This window comes from Corythoichthys intestinalis, chromosome 20, assembly GCF_030265065.1.
Source record: "Corythoichthys intestinalis isolate RoL2023-P3 chromosome 20, ASM3026506v1, whole genome shotgun sequence".
NCBI classification, from domain to species: Eukaryota; Metazoa; Chordata; class Actinopteri; order Syngnathiformes; family Syngnathidae; genus Corythoichthys; species Corythoichthys intestinalis.
This window is the reverse complement of record NC_080414.1, coordinates 20,503,965-20,521,917: the sequence shown is the minus strand read 5'-3', so window position 1 is coordinate 20,521,917 and position 17,953 is coordinate 20,503,965. Positions and strand designations below refer to the sequence as shown.

The 17,953-nt window shown below is 40.0% G+C and overlaps 1 protein-coding gene across 1 annotated transcript in view; it reads right to left on the bottom strand.

Moving 5' to 3' along the window:
* Positions 1-15,123, bottom strand: part of htr5ab (5-hydroxytryptamine (serotonin) receptor 5A, genome duplicate b) — a 32,851-nt gene extending 17,728 nt beyond the window's left edge. The window contains exons 1-3 of the mRNA XM_057823967.1: positions 14,920-15,123; positions 677-1,030; positions 221-604 (exon numbers count right to left, since the gene is read on the bottom strand). Of these exons, the coding sequence (XP_057679950.1) occupies positions 221-604; positions 677-1,030 (738 nt within the window). The 5' untranslated portion in view covers positions 14,920-15,123. The remainder of the gene's footprint in view (positions 1-220; positions 605-676; positions 1,031-14,919) is intronic.
* Between the last annotated feature and the right edge of the window lie 2,830 nt (positions 15,124-17,953).

Here is a 17,953-nt window from a genome sequence, read left to right as displayed (position 1 = left end):
CCGTAGTGTGGGGACCCCTGATTTAGACCATTGTTAGTCTCAGAACTTTCACATTCACATAGTGAATGTTTGTCTTAACATTATGGGTAAATGTTATTTATTACCTTTCATTAATAATTGAAACATTTAAGAGATGTACCAGTATTGTACTCGCGTAGCTGCAAAATGAGGCCAAATGAGTCAGCCCACTATGGTTCTCAGCATCTCTGGTTAATCTCACCTCTGCCATGGGCGTAATGGTGTTGCTCTTGCGGGATCCGATCCGGAATTTGGCCGCCTTGTAGATCTTCCAGTAGACGAAGAGCACCACACAAAGTGGCAGATAGAAGGCGCCGAAGGTGGAGAAGATAGTGTAGGACAGCTCCTGGCTCACCTGGCACTTCTTACCCTCCTCGGTGTACGTCTCGCCCCAGCCGAAGAGCGGCGAGAGCGAGATGATGGACGACAGCAGCCAGGTGAGCGCGATCATCACATTGGAGATCTTCTTGCGCGTCTTCAGCGTGTACTCCAGGTGGCGTGTGATGGACCAGTATCGGTCCAGAGCGATGGCCGTCACGTTCCAGATGCTGGCCGTGCAGCACAGCACGTCGAAGGAGATCCACACCTGGTGTGCACAAACAGAGGCATCATTTTACAAAATTTGCAAGAAAAGATAGTTGGACAAAAAAAGCATCACCTGGCATAGAACGCGGCCCAGCTTCCACAATCGTCCGTTGAGCTCATGCACCAGACTCAGCGGCATGACTAGCGCCGCCACCATTACGTCGGATATGGCCATGGACGCCACCAAGTTGTGCGGCACCCGGTGGAAGGTGCGCACCCGCAGGATGGTCACCAACACCAGAAGATTCCACACGAAGGTGGCTACGGCCAGCATGGCCAGCAGCGTTAGGGTGAGCACGCTGAACAGCGAGAACGGTCGGTACGCGTCATCGCCCTCCGAATTGAGTCCGCTAGCATTCGCGCCGATGCCGTCGTCGGGGTACGTCATGCTAGACGATTCCGACGTGGAAAACGAGTCATTCTGCATCTAGGGGAGAAGTGAAAGTAGTATATTAGAAAGTCTACACATCCCATTATGCTTGCCTCTCTTCAGTCCTGTGGAATTACTTGTATCTCAAGGCGCCACTGCACTAAAGTTTACGAGTTACAGTAAGTCAGAAAACAGTGTCACCGTCTTTTTTTTTTTTCGGAACTAATCTCAAGAGACCATGTAGCAATTTTGCGGTGATGGCGAAAAAACTACCTGAGGTTGTCATGCATTTCAGCCAACAGTACAAGGGCATATGTTTAGTCTCAACATTGGTAGGGACGATATAACAGCATAACCTGCATGTAGACATTTTGCTGGGGACGGGACACTACAGGTCCTTCTAAAAAAATTAGCATATTGTGATGAAGTTAATTATTTTCTGTAATGTACTGATAAGACTTTCATATAGTTTAGATTCATTACACACAACTGAAGTAGTTTAAGCCTTTAATTTTTAAATATTAATGATTTTGGCAAAAAAGTCAAGAAAAAACCCAAAAATCCCTATTTCAAAAAATTTGCATATCATTAAAAGGCACTCTAAAGAAGCTACTAACCTAATCATCTGAATCAATGAATGAACTCAAAACCTCTGCGAAAGATTCCTGAGGCTTTTAAAAACTCCCAGCCTGGTTCATTACTCAAAACCGCAATCATGGGCAAGATTGCCGACCTGACTGCTGTCCAGAAGGCCATCATTGACACCCTCAAGCAAGAGGCTAAGACACAGATATTTCTGAGCGAATAGGCTGTTCCCAGAGTGCTGTATCAAGGCACCTCAGTGGGAAGTCTGTGGGAAGGAAAAAGTGTGGCAGGAAACGCTGCACAACCAGAGAAGGTGACCGCACCCTGAGAAAGATTGTGGAGAAGGGCTGATTCCAGACCTTGGGGGACCTACAGAAACAGTGGACTGAGTCTGGAGTAGAAACATCCAGAGCCACCGTGCACTGGCGTGTGCTGGAAATGGACTACAAGTGCCACATTCCCCAGTTCAAGCCACTTCTGAACCTGAAAAGGCGGCAGAAGCGCCTGACCTGGGCTACAGAGAAGAAGCACTGGACTGTTGCTCAGAGGTTCAAAGTACTTTTTTCAGATGAAAGCAAATTTTGCATGTCATTCGGAAATCAAGGTGCCAGAGTTTGGAGGAAGACTGGGGAGAAGGAAATGCCAAAATGCCTAAGTCCAGTGTCAAGTACCCATAGTCAGTGATGGTCCGGGGTGCCATGTCAGCTGCTGGTGTTGGTCTACTGTGTTTTTTCAAGGGCAGGGTCAATGCAGCTAGCTATTAGGAGATTTTGGAGCACTTCATGCTTCCATCTGCTGAAAAGCTTTATGGAGATGAAGATTTCTTTTTTCAGCACGACCTGGCACCTGCTCACAGTGCCAAAACCACTGGTAAATGGTTTACTGACCATGGCATTACTGTGCTCAATTGGACTGCTAACTCTCCTAACCTGAACCCCACAGAGAATCTGTGGTATATTGTGAAGAGGAAGTTGAGAGACACCAGACCCAACACTGTGTATGACCTTAAGGCCGCTATCGAAGCATCCTGGGCCTCCGTAAGACCTCAGCAGTGCCACAGGCTGATTGCCTCCATGCCACGCCGCATTGAAGCAGTCATTTCTGCAAAAGGATTCCCGACCAAGTATTGAGCGCAACAATTACCCAACGACAGCCCCAAAACATCACTGCTCTACAGGGTGACCCAAAAAAAAGTTTACACTCAGTTGACTGCTTGTTTAAAAGCCATTGAAACATATCTAAATAGGTTGTCATGCTTAAGTGATTCATTAAGGTCACTCAATGCAGCTGGTAATCTCTCGTCTCTACAATTCCTGTGCTTCTGCTGAAAATGAAGAAAACTTTAGCTATACCTGAATTGCTGCGTGCCGGTCTGACACCTACTGAGATTGACGCGAATCTGAGAATATCCAGATGTGCAGTCTACAAAGTTAAAAAGAAGCTGAAAGATACTGGAACAGCCTCACGAAAACCTAGGTCTGGAAAACCCGATTTGTGCGGACCAAAAAGTTGATTGACAAGGTGATATGTGGCCACCCCAGAGTCCAGATCTCAATCCGCTGGATTATAGCATATGGGCAACTGTGGAGGACAGTGCCTGTAAGAAGCCACAAACTTCTGTGGCAGCCTTGGAGAGGTCCATTGTTAGATCTTGGGAAAAGATGACAGCATCCTACATAAAGAAGACCTGTCAAGCGTTCCGCAGGCGCCTGGAGACTGTTGTGACACTTAAGGGAGGACACATTGAAAAATAGAGTGTACTGTACATGTTCTTGACAATAATGTATAATTTGTGATTAAATTCTAATTCTAAGATGAATAAACATGGCATTTAAGTTGAATTATGGCAGTGTAAACTTTTTTTTGGGTCACCCTGTAGAGGAGATCTGCATGGAGGAATGGGCCAAAATCCCAGCAACAGTGTGTGAAAAACTTGTGAAGAGTTCCAGAAAACGTTTGGCCTCCGTTATTGCCAACAAAGGGTACATAACAAAGTATTGAGATGAACTTTTGGTATTGACCAAATACTTATTTTCCACCATGATTTGCAAATAAATTCTTTTAAAATCAAACAGTGATTTTCTGTTTTTTTTCTCCACATTCTGTCTCATGGTTGAGGTTTACCCATGTTGACAACTACAGGCCTTTCTAATATTTTCAAGAGGGAGAACTTGCACAATTAGTGGTGACTAAATACTTATTTGCCCCACTGTAGTTCCTAGGATCATTGGGACACGTAAACCCCTCCACCACGATAAGGTAATTACTCACGGAGGGGTTGACTTTGCTAACAATTGTTGCTCTGTCTCATTTTTAACTCCTTGAACTGTAATTAAAGTCTGTCGCCATCAACGACAGCCAAAAAGTGAATGAAAGCCTACTGTTTAAACAATGTTCACAATCGCCCTACTTTTTTTTTTCCAATGGTATTTTGTGTGCAAAATCTAGGACTTACGGCTTTAGCCTATTAAAGCAGAGAATAAGAAGCCTTTGTCTCCTGATATTAATATGCCGGAATTTCCATACATCACTCCAAGTGCTCCGACACGCCTCATTGAACATTCACTTTCACTACAGGTCATATCTTCACGCCAATAAATTCCCATTCCCCGCTTATGTATTCTGGCCGACGGCACCCGTCCGTCCAGCCGTGCCGCCATCTATATGCGATCTGTCCTAAAAAATCTTCTAGTAACCTTGACCTGCTCTCTTAAGTGGAGATGTTTTCTTGTAATATTGATACAGTCATTCATTTTACATGGCAGTGCTTGTGACACGGCCAAAGGACAGATGAGCTTTTTCTCAGTTTTTTTCCCGCAACAATGTATTGGTCTTGTTTGCCTTCTGGAGAATAGGTTTGCGGATGGAACCGCTAGACCGCCCCCCTCAAATAAAGGCAGCTAATGACTTAATTTCATCAGGTGTCAAACTCGAGGCCAGAATGCCAGACCTGGCTCGCCACATTATTTTTTGTAGGACGCAAGAGTAAATCATGTGCATCACACTTCAGGAAAATAGGTTAGACAACACTTGAGTAATTTTTGGACTATAAGCTGCTACTTTTTGTCCCTCTTTTGAATCCAGTGGCTTATAGTCCAGTGCGGCTTATTTGTTGATTAAAAGGTTAATAGGTAACACTTTATTTGACGGCGGCGTCAAAGGACTGGCCATAAGACCGTCATAATTATGACATGACACTATCATGGACATTAATGAATGCATATGACAGATGTCATTAAGTTCCATCCGGCAAATTATGTCACTAACTTCATTTATGTCCTGCTTGGATCTTTTACATCCATTCAAAGGTGAAATAATTTGCTGGATGACACAAAATGACATCTGTCATAAGCATTCATTCATGCTATTGGCAGTGTAATGTCATAATTTTGATGGTCTTATGACAGTGTTATAGCGCCACTGTCAAATTTGTGTTACGAGATACCAAAACTAGCAATTAATCAAACAACTGGAACAGTAATTGAAGAAATAATTAGCACAGAACATGAATTTCAATTGTTATTTAATCTGTAGCGCTGCAATGCATGCTAGGAGGCATATTGGATGAAAACAGTGTTGACAGCAGGTGGCAGCAGAGGTTGACTGTCTCCCCCAAGAGAGTAGTAATGGCCAAATGAAGCTTCTTGAAGCAATGAAGCTTTTCAGCCAATTGGTTCAAAGCTTCATGGTGGTTTATTTGGTCTTATGGCAGCCCTATGATGCCGCTCTCAAATAAAGTGTGACCGATTAATATCTTTTGGTGTAAATATCCCATAATACAGTGAGGACAGCTGTGGTCTATAGTCCGGTGTGGCTTATGTATGAATACATGCTTTTTTCGTGTCAAATTTGGTAGGTAGCTGCATACAGTCAGGTGCGCCTTATAGTCCCAAAATTATGGTATATGTACATATATGTAAATGTAATTATTTTGTTGGTGTAAACTTCCAATTTTGTTTGAAAGATGTTACAACAGAGAAGTCTACAACAATTAAAATGTAATTTGCTATCATAACATTTTTTTTCCTTTTTAAAGATAGTAAAAATTAAGAATGTCTCCAGCCAAGAGAGAATAAGATCTTAAAATAAGGACATATTTGAATAAATCATAGTTAGATTCACCATTTAGCACAGCAGTTATGCTTATTGACCTTTAAATGTCTCCAAACTAAGATGCTTGGGATTTGTCATGTGAGCAGACCATTTGCATTCATGGTGCAAAAATTTAAATGTTTGACAAATAATGAATATGTTATATATATATATGTATGTATGTATATATATATATATATATACACATACATACAGTGCCTTGCAAAAGTATTCGGCCCCCTTGAATCTTGCAACCTTTCGCCACATTTCAGGCTTCAAACATAAAGATATGAAATTTAATTTTTTTGTCAAGAATCAACAACAAGTGGGACACAATCGTGAAGTGGAACAACATTTATTGGATAATTTAAACTTTTTTAACAAATAAAAAACTGAAAAGTGGGGCGTGCAATATTATTTGGCCCCTTTACTTTCAGGGCAGCAAACTCACTCCAAAAGTTCAGTGAGGATCTCTGAATGATCCAATGTTGTCCTAAATGACCGATGATGATAAATAGAATCCACCTGTGTGTAATCAAGTCTCCGTATAAATGCACCTGCTCTGTGATAGTCTCAGGGTTCTGTTTAAAGTGCAGAGAGCATTATGAAAACCAAGGAACACACCAGGCAGGTCCGAGATACTGTTGTGGAGAAGTTTAAAGCCGGATTTGGATACAAAAAGATTTCCCAAGCTTTAAACATCTCAAGGAGCACTGTGCAAGCCATCATATTGAAATGGAAGGAGCATCAGTCCACTGCAAATCTACCAAGACCCGGCCGTCCTTCCAAACTTTCTTCTCAAACAAGGAGAAAACTGATCAGAGATGCAGCCAAGAGGCCCATGATCACTCTGGATGAACTGCAGAGATCTACAACTGAGGTGGGAGAGTCTGTCCATAGGACAACAATCAGTCGTACACTGCACAAATCTGGCCTTTATGGAAGAGTGGCAAGAAGAAAGCCATTTCTCAAAGATATCCATAAAAAGTCTCGTTTAAAGTTTGCCACAAGCCACCTGGGAGACACACCAAACATGTGGAAGAAGGTGCTCTGGTCAGATGAAACCAAAATTGAACTTTTTGGCCACAATGCAAAACGATATGTTTGGCGTAAAAGCAACACAGCTCATCACCCTGAACACACCATCCCCACTGTCAAACATGGTGGTGGCAGCATCATGGTTTGGGCCTGCTTTTCTTCAGCAGGGACAGGGAAGATGGTTAAAATTGACGGGAAGATGGATGCAGCCAAATACAGGAACGTTCTGGAAGAAAACCTGTTGGTATCTGCACAAGACCTGAGACTGGGACGGAGATTTATCTTCCAACAGGACAATGATCCAAAACATAAAGCCAAATGTACAATGGAATGGTTCAAAAATAAACGTATCCAGGTGTTAGAATGGCCAAGTCAAAGTCCAGACCTGAATCCAATCGAGAATCTGTGGAAAAAGCTGAAGACTGCTGTTCACAAACACTCTCCATCCAACCTCACTGAGCTCGAGCTGTTTTGCAAGGAAGAATGGATAAGAATGTCAGTCTCTCGATGTGCAAAACTGATAGAAACAAACCCCAAGCGACTTGCAGCTGTAATTGGAGCAAAAGGTGGCGCTACAAAGTATTAACGCAAGGGGGCCGAATAATATTGCACGCCCTTGCTTTTCAGTTTTTTATTTGTTAAAAAAGTTTAAATTATCCAATAAATTTTGTTCCACTTCACGATTGTGTCCCACTTGTTGTTGATTCATGACAAAAAATTATAATTTTATATCTTTATGTTTGAAGCCTGAAATGTGGCGAAAGGTTGCAAGGTTCAAGGGGGCCGAATACTTTTGCAAGGCACTGTATATATATATATATATATATATATATATATATGTATATATATATATATATATATATATACAGGGGTGCACATAATTTTTTTGCCCAGGTTCTCAGAGGAGGACCTGGAGATGTGACTTGATCCTCATCGAGCTTGAGAGCCGACCTGCCTGATGCGATAAATTTATGACAAGCTTTACTTAGAGCCAATTAATTATATTAACAATTAATGCTTGATTAACATCAACTGGCACAACAAAATTGCCATTACTTTGAAGTGAAATGTAAAGAAATAAAAAGCACCAATTCAAAATAAAGGGCATTATGGGCTCCCACATTAACTCCAAGCCTTTTTAAAAGTGGGATGTCCTCCTCGTAAGACCTCATTGAACGTGCATGTTTAGCTTTGTAAAATGCGAGCAAAAACACGTTTGTCAGTGCATGTCGCTGTTCATTACCTTTATTCCGTCCTATTCCGCCACTTGTCCATAGGGCGAGTGGGGTCCTGTTTGACATCGATAGTTTGCTTAATTGCCACATGCTCTCTGTTTTTTTCGTGCTTTTCAAAGTTTGGATGGCTGAAATTCTTTGACCCTACATTAAAAAAAAAAAAAAATATATATATATATAAATATATATATATATATATATATATATATATATATAAGTGCTGTCAAACGATTAAAAATTTTAATCTAGTTAATCATATGTCAACTGTGTGATTAATCATGATTAATCACATTTCCCTTGGGATGAATAAAGTTGCTCTTCAGGAAAAAAAAAATCTAGGAAATTATTATAATTGAAATTTGTTTTAAGATTAAATGTATGATGTGTGAATGAATTAATACTTAACCAAATAGAGTTTTAATATTTTATTTAACAACTTAGCTCGTATAAATTAAAAAAATAAAATAAATTGTATTATACAGCAAAGAGTTTTAACGGATTAAAGTGCCTCAGACTAGCAATGTGGCTCAAGTACCGTTTGGCATATTACCCTAAATTGACTGCCAATTTAAAGAGCATACAAGCACAATACAGTAACAATAGCTAGTGTTTAAAAAAAATGTGTAAACGACTTGTCTGTTAAATTGAACATTTTACACAAATAAATGCAGCATTTGCAGTTTTACACCAAATGGCCTGAAAGCTGTGTGAGATAAAAAAAAAAAAGTCAATTTTCACACACCTAACTGAAAAACATTACACTAAAATGTGTGTAAAGGTGTTTAGAAACACTGCTTAAGTTAGCCATACTCTTTTTTTTTTTTTTTTTCAACCAAACCTGCTCTGGCAAACTAGCTTGTTGACATTTTCCGATAACAGAGCAGACCTTTTCTTTTGAACAGTGTGCCCTGTCAAAGAAAACAGTCTCTCGCAAAAAACGGTTGTGGCAGGTGTGACCAGATACTTTTTTTTTGCTAGGTGGGCCAGCTTACAGGTGGGCCACCACTGTAGTGGACATGAGTCCATGCTGGCACTGCCTTGTACCTGTCTAGTGGTTTGTCATTGGTTGTTGTTGTTTGTTGTCATTGGATTTTCAAGGCCCTCGTCTTCGACTATGTTACACTTTACAGTCTCTGGCTACCCATGTAGCGATAGCAGTAGTCAACCTACTTGTTGTCTTTTTGTTGGCAAGTCAGAGTCCGCACTCTGCCAGTGTAGCTTGATGACTGCGGCTTGCTCCCACAGTGTTAGCGTCATTGCTAACACTGTGGGAGCGAAGATATGCTTTGCCCGATGATGGTACTTTAGGCTGGTTGAGCTTTGATCGAAGGACAGTTCATTACATTAGTATGTGCACAAAACTTTGGTTTAATCCAGATTTCCATTCGACAGCTTTTTAAAACGGAATTTGGTCATCATCCTCACTCATCGCGGCTGTGGAGAATGTAAACATCAGCGTGTGGGACTACGGGAGGCAGTTGTGGCCAAACTTAGTGTGAGCGGTAAATTGTAGAGATCCCGATCGATCGGCATCCCGATCACGTCATTTTCAAAGTATCGGAATCGGCAAAAAAAATATTGGACATGCCTTTTTTTAATATATGTATATATTTTTTAATTAAATCGTTTTCTAATTGTATTTAACCTTACAGACATAAAAATATGTTACACCCATCCAGAGTCTTTAGTTTAGGCTTAAGGTAGGGTTATCTAATTTATCCCATTAATGGCGGTAATTAATTTTTAAAAAAATGTATCACGTTAAAATATTTAATGTAATTAATGCATGCGCTGCATGACCCACTCACGCTTTGTCGCGTTCAATCTGTAATGGCGTCGTTTTACCTATATATAGAGCTAAAAGGCAGCGTAAAATGAGTAGAGTGAATTTTGGCAGCCTTTGGAGCCTTTTTTTAATTGGCTAAAGCCTCACAAACCCTCTCCCTACAATTAGATATATCATGGGAAGCAATGTGGGGAGAAAGGTAGTAATTGATCTTTTCCTTAACACCCTATGTTATTTCCCAACGCAGAGAAGATATATCAATTGGTACCACTACGCACAGTCATGGTTGCACTTCCCATCATGCATTTGGGCAGAACAGTTAAATGGCTACAGTATCATTTACTGAAAGCTTAACAAATACACTAGATGACAATATTTAGTCACAATATACAAAGTCACATTTATCCTTTAAGAAATACAAGTCTTTCTATCCGTGGATCCCTCTCACAGAAAGAATGTTAATAATGTAAATGCCATCTTGAGGATTTATTGTCATAATAAACAAATACAGTACTTATGTACTGTATGTTGAATGTATATATTAGTCCGAGTTTTATTCATTTTTTTCTTAATGCATTGCCAAAATGTATATGATCGGGAAAAATGATCGGGAATGATTGGAATTGAATCGGGAGCACAAAAAAAAAAAAAGCAATCGGATCGGGAAATATCGGGATCGGCAGATACTCAAACTAAAATGATCGGGATCTGATCGAGAGCAAAAAAACATGATCGGAACAACCCTAGTAAATTGCGTTTTTTTTTTAATGCGTTAATATTTCTAGATTAATCATGGTCGTTAATGCGTTATTGTTGACAGGCCTAATATATATATAAGTCCACGACCACATATACTGCATGAGTAGCGGATATTTGAAGTTGGACAATATCAGGATATCGGTTATTGGTTAAAAAGCCATTATAGGACAGCTCTAAACGTAGTATTATGAGTGTATGAATTTACATTTCTGTGGCATTTCAATTCCGCTCTTTAGCGCACTCAATTAGTGCACAAAAACACCACCCCAAAATATTAACTAATATTATTCTTCAACGAATGCGTGGAATATAACAGGAAGTCGGTCATTTACGTAGGGGCAAAACATAAGAGAATAAAATATAGTAGTTGTAGTTTGCTTTCGAATATATTTTCTATGTAGAAAGATATGCAAAAATATGGACTGACAATCACTTTTGTTAGCAATCTGCTCTCCGCCGGGTGTTATTCTCATCAGGTTCTGCTCTAATTGGGGGCTTTGAATCCATAAGCTCTCATTGTTTGGTTTGTAACGGTATAATTCTTGGCTCCGTTGCTGAATATAAAGTCAGGTGAATATTTCTTGGCGGTTTGAGCCAACAAAAAGTCCGAAATCAAAAGTCCTTCTCCCAGTATTCCCCCGAGGTGAAACTTCATGTATCTTTCACACCCGGCGGCTGCCGTATTGATCTGTTTGCTATCACTCACGGGGCCTCATCCATAAGGTCCACAGGGTAATAACAATAGCAGCCCGCTGTGACATATGACACTGTTTCTTGGCATCGTACTCCAATCAAAGGCCCCTCTGCTCTCTGTTGTTCCGGCTCCTATTAGCACACCTAACAGCCATGAAATTGGAAAGCTGTCGTGAGAGGGAGAGCCACTGAAAAGCAATCCAGATTTCATAATCCGGTCCACTTGACGTCAGCGTGTTTGCATACGGACGAAGGAGAGTCCCTTTGGCGGTGACGTCACGAGAGAATTAAATGAGGAGAAAATGTCTGCTTGTCTCACTGGTTTTATTACAGTAGATGGTCAAATTTCAGCTTTTTTTCCCACTCCCTTATGACCAGAGTCAGCAGAAACTCAATTTCCAGTTGTCTCTGAAAGATTACCCAGATGGATGATCCTGTTGCGGAGGGTATGTTTGGAGCATTTTAGAGTTTAAGAGTGTTCAAAAGTGGCAAAAAGGCAACAATTTTGACTCTTAAAGGGAACTGCGGACTGAAAGACTGTTCTCTTTTACTTAAATATGTTATTAGAAACGCATATATTATTGCCATTGATTTAAAAATCTACAGTATTTAGTACATGTTTTGACATACAGAGGAGGCCATGTTGCGCAACGCACGCTGGGGATGATGACGCGGTTGGCTGGACTGGGAGAATAGCTGTACTAGCTAAGCTAGTATGATGACTGGCATGAATTTGTCACATTCTGCTGCTGGTCAGATTGTTTTGTTACAGAGCTGTGTGATGAGTTCCCAACATCATACCTGCATCCAATTCCAGCTTATCAGCAGTGTTTTTAAACCGATCCTAGGCGGCTTGCCAAGATATTGACTTTCTGGCATTTCAGTTTGTACAGTATATCCCTTTGTTGCTTGTTGCATCATTGCCTTGTTTTTTCATTTGTCTGCCTCTCACTGCGGTTTTCCCTGAGGTAAGTTTTTTTAAAATTGATCTTGACCTAGTGTCACAGGCCCTTTTTGTTTCTCCGTTACCGCAGTTGTGTGTGGTTTTTTTGTGTGTGTGTGTGTATTCAATAAATCCTTTTATCCAATCCATATGTTATTGTTGTCTGCCTGCTGTCTGTAGTGAGCTACGTTTTTTAAATTTTGTGGTCAAGCCAGCCGCACTTTCTTTTCCGTTGCATTTCCCTTTCAAGTTTTACCGCATGGACAGACAACGCATGTGGGCTGCGATTGCTTCATAGGGAAAATCATGACTCTTAACTAGGCCTGAACGATATTGGTGCTGCGATTTTTTTGGGGGGGGTTGCGATATATTGCGATATTATATTGCGATATTAAAAAATATATATATTTTTTTAAAAGAAATTTTTACTAGATGACTTAAATAGCTGTTTGGAAAGACCTTGGATGACTCATCATGACCACAGTGTACAGTATTCCATCGTTTTTCGCGGTTAATAGAAACCAGAACCCGCAGCGATAAGTGAAAAACCGCGAAGTAGCGCATACCCCCTCCCCATTTTTGTGTGTGTGTGTGTGTGTGTGTGTGCTCAATGTATTTCAGATATTAAATTCAGATCTAGCAATTGGAAAGAGATACATATAAGACATGTTTTTTCTCACTTTTTTTTCCCAAAGTATGATTTTAAAAAAATGTATATATACACAGTATATACTGTGTATATATATATATATATATATATATATATATTAGGGCTGTCAAAATTATCGCGTTAACGAAAAAAATTAATTTTTTAAATTAATCACGTTAAAATATTTAACGCAATTAACGCAAAAATGCCCCGCTCAAACAGATTAAAATGACAGCACAGTGAAATGTGTACTTGTGTTTTTCGGAGTTTTGGCGCCCTCTACTGGCGCTTGGGTGCAACTGATTTTATAGGCTTTAGCACCCATGAACATTGTGTAAGTAATTATTGACATCAATAATGGCGGGCTACTAGTTTATTTTTTGATTGAAAATTTTACAAATTTTTTTCAAACGAAAACATTAAGGGGGGTTTTAATATATAATTTCCATAACTTGTACTCACATTTATCTTTTAAGAACTACAAGTCTTTCTATCCATGGATCGCTTTAACAGAATGTTAATAATGTTAATGCCATCTTGTTGATTTATTGTTATAATAAACAAATACAGTCCTTATGTACCGCATGTTGAATGTATATATCCATCTTGTGTCTTATCTTTCCATTCCAACAATAATTTACAGAAAAATATGGCATATTTTATAGATGGTTTGAATTGCGATTAATTGCAATTAATTACGATTAATTAATTTTAAGCTGTAATTAACTCGATTAAAAATGTTAATCGTTTGACAGCCCTAATAATAATAATAAATAATAATAACATTATTGATTAAATAGATAATAACCAGATAACCCTCTCTGAGTTCTTCACAGAAAAAGGCCAGGAAATAAATAACACTATTGAGAAAAAAAATAATAAAATTAAAATGCTCTCTGGTATTGTTCAGGGGGCCGGACCACATGTGGAGGCGGGCCGGACGCCTGGTGTAAAGAGTAAGTTTTCCACCCCTATCTATTAGAAAATGGTTTAACCCAATATTTACCATCACGACTGGACAGAATCTATAACTGTGACATGAGACGTAATGATAGCCAATTAGCTTTAGCTTGAGATCGATTCCTATCTGACTCATAGGCTGCCTTTGACAAATCGTCTTTTGCCATTGAAGTGGATGGAAATGTCATCAATCTGGTCGAGTCATCATGAGACAAAAATAAAACAACTCATTCACTGCCGATGAGTTAAGTTGTTGCATATTTTATCATGAGTACAACGCCTTATAATGCAAGTACCTGCTCACTTGGTTCTTCCCAACAGCCAATCAAAGCAAATATTTCAAATTTACCTAATAAATATTCAAATTCGCTCTTCCAGCCCTTCCCAGTTGAGATAAATTTGGCATCTATTGTTGTCAATAGGTGTTTTCAATATCAATTTCCCTCTTTTTCTAACTACCACAACACATACTCTGTGACCTGGACTGACCGTGAATGAGTTAAGCTTGTGATAACTTTTAAATTGATAGCCACTGTCCCTGAGAGGGTTAAATCACTGTGCAGCTCTTCTGGTGTTTGCGCCTTGGTCAACAGGGAGATGTATAACAAATATCACATATAAAGAAAACCGTGAAAGCCAATAATAAAAAACAGCAGAAGTGAGTGCGGTTCTTCCCACAGCAAACGGGGTCATCCATCCATTTTCAATCACACTTGTCCTCATTAGGGTCACTTCCCATCTGACTTTGGGTTTAGAAGCAAGGTACACCCTGTACTGGTTGTCAGCCAATCGCAGGGCAGCTATAAAAGCACAACAATCACACCTACGGACAATGAAGAGTCTTCTACGAACCTAAAAACTGAGGAAAACAATGCAAACTAATTCCTGGTGATAATACCTAGAGAAATTGACTACTCAATAATTATTTACTCTCTTTTGCAACACTACAAACTGACTCATTTTGTTGGAGTAATGCCTCTTTCATTTTATTTCTGTTGTATTACTCTTTTTAAGTAAAAACACCAAGCCAAAACTTGCTGTGCAACAACTTTCTTAATAACCTCCTTTGTTTCACATGCCCCGTGAGGATTCCTCAACACTCCAGTATCACCAGGCACTTGTTACACAACATTGTTAACTAGATTGGAGTCTTAGAGGTTGAGAGTGGATAACAAAAAAACAAAAATAAAGACATGTGGAACTTACCCCGTTTAGCGATCCAGCGTCAAGTAGTAGTGCGGCAGAAGGTGCTCAGTGAGTGGTTTGCATGCATCCATCGCCGCCCGGGGAGGGGGGACTGATGGCTCAGAGTGGCTTAGTGTGGCTTGACTACACACACACTGTGAGCATGAGGAATGAACCACGCCGGCTGGTATAGGGGGCTGACGAGAGGATAGATCTGAGGCGAAAGAGGTGGGAGTCCATTTTCATGGTAAACACTGCGTTTTTCTTAGTCAAGTAAAGAAGGATGGAATGAGGGCGGGAAGGGTGCACGGGGGGAGGAGGTGGGAAGACGCCTTATCGGAGGCAAAGATGCAACAGCGGATGCAGATGACGTCTTTATCTTGTTTCTCAGACAACGTTGCCTCCTCCTTTTTTTACCACTCTGCTGCGCCGCTCCAATCGGGGGGTGAGGGAGTTTGGGGGGGTCGTGCGAGGATCCAGTAGGCAATGCAGGGGACCACTTGTTGTCACCAAAACATAGAGAGCTCACTTATCTATGAACTATAGTGCTAATTACAGGACTTTTTAAAAAAATGTTACGTTGTAATTAGGCATGTGATGGTAATATATTCTGATTGTATGATAACTTAAAGCCAAAATGTCACGTATCACGATATTGCAATTACAGCTCTAAAACGTGTTACTTTGAGATATCTAGGTTTAAAAAGAAAAAACTTTTTTCCATTGAACAGGATTATTTTTCAAAACATATTAGTAATTTGGAACATGAGTATAATGTTAAGTTAAAACACCGTATTTTTCCGACTATAAGTCGCACCTGAGTATAAGTCGCACCAGCCCACAAATGTGCAATGAAGAGGAAAAAAAAAAGCATATAAGTCGCACCGGAGTATAAGTCGCATTTTGGGAGGAAATTTGCTTGATAAAATCCAACACATAGAACAGATATGTCATCTTGAAAGACAATTTAATATACAATAGAGAACAACATGCTGAATAACGCTACGTTCATACTACAGGTCTTAATGCACGAATCCGATTTTTTCGTGTTTTTCCGACTCGAGTGAGGCATTCACTTGACGGTCTGAACGTGACAAGTCGCATAGAACTGGACCATTTCAAATCCGATCTGGGTCACTTTCGTATGTGGTTCAAATCCGATCTGGGCCACATTTTTCCAGACTGTTGCAGCGGTCTGTACTGTCCAGTCTCTCAAATCGGAATTCATGCAGCAATTACGTCATCAAAAAGCGAGAGAGACGCTACGGTAGCAGTGCAGCTGTGCATTATTAGCGCATAGCTTGCCTTGAACACGGCTTTTTAGGAAGGGTCGGACTTGACAAGAGTCATAAAAAAAATAAATGTGTTAATGTAACATAGCTATTAAGAGTTATTCAGATAACTATAGTATAAAGAACATGCTAACAAGTTTACCAAACCATCACTGTCACTCCAAAACACCAAAATAACATGTGAAATGATATAATAATGTGTTAATAATTTCACACATAAGTCGCTCCAGAGTATAACTCGCACCCCCAGCCAAACTATGAAAAAAAAAACTGCGAATTATAGTCCGAAAAATACGGTAAATATTATTACCATCAGGTTAGGGTTAGTTAGGTTAGTGAGCCTGACTTATTCTGCTCAGCATTGCAACGCTACATTTCCTTGTTAAATCTCATAAGCTCCACAATATATTTTAATCAAATACTCATGTTTTATTTTTCATACTGAGCCGCATTACAGGGATCAATGAGTCTCATGCAGCTCCTGCCCCTGCTTTAGGCATTTCAATGAATTCAGTTTGCATTATTCAAAATTTTTACGCCAATTTTTACACTTTTACTACAAATGAATATCGGCTGCAAATATCGGTTATTGGCCCTTCTAACTACTAATAATCGATATTGGTCCTGAAAAACCCATATCGGTGGATCTCTAATTTTAACATTTAAACACTATATTACATCTCCACGCATCATCTTACCTTTCTGTTTGACCCTCCCCCCTCGCCTAACCACACCCCCTTTACGCCCACAAACCGGGACCGGTGTGTGGCTGGGGGGGGGGGGTATATTTTAACATTTACAGGCTATATTAAAGCTCTGAACATCATCTTACCTTTCTGTTTGACCCGCACCCCTAGCACCACCCCCTCAAGTGCCGCCCCTAAACACACACAGTTAGGGACGCTGTATGGGGGTGAAAAGTGATACTGATTCTTAGGGCCCATGCCCTGATGGGGGCCCACAAAGACAATTAGAACATTAGGTAATCGTTTGCAAATTGAAATATTAATCATTATAATTTTAATTGGAATAAAACGAAGGGTTTCTTTTTCTTGTTTTGTTTTTGGCAAAAAGTAAACACCCAGAGAGCATATGTATTGCCAGCCACCGCCCCCTGCCCTCCGTATATTCATTAAATGGTTTTGTCCGCCCTTCCTTTGATCAGACCGGGAGCAGCGGTGCGCATTTACACCAGTCAATGACTCGGAGTGCGCGGAGCGAGGTACTGCAGAAATGTTTTCAAAACAAAAATGGGGTTTTCAAAAGAGGAAAGAAAAGAAAGCAAAACAGGAGATGGGTAGAAAAGGCCAACAGGATGTGACAAAGTACTTCACAAAGGAAGGTTGGTTATCTTAGCTCCGAAGCGAGGTCCCAGCTCACTTCGTAAGTAATACGGGATTTTTTCAGCCTCAATGAGCGACATTCACCTATTCAAAAACATGAATTCCAAATAATGACGGCATTTTTTGGTATCCTACAGATGTTGAAAGTTGTTGTGGAAATGTTCTTTTTTAAAATCGGCTTGAATCCAGTTTGTCAAGAATTTATTGAATTTAGTTTGTCACCAATTGAATTTAGTTTGTTAACAAGGGACATCGCTTCGGAGCTGTAGCTCAAAGTTGAGATGGTGAGTTTTCAGATGAGGCTAAGCCTACTCCATAATGAAATACTGTAATTGTTTGCTAGCTAGTGTTTGCGCCACTTTTAGCTTACATTTAATCAGTACAGCAGGCAAACACTTAGCAATCTCTTCATACTAAAAC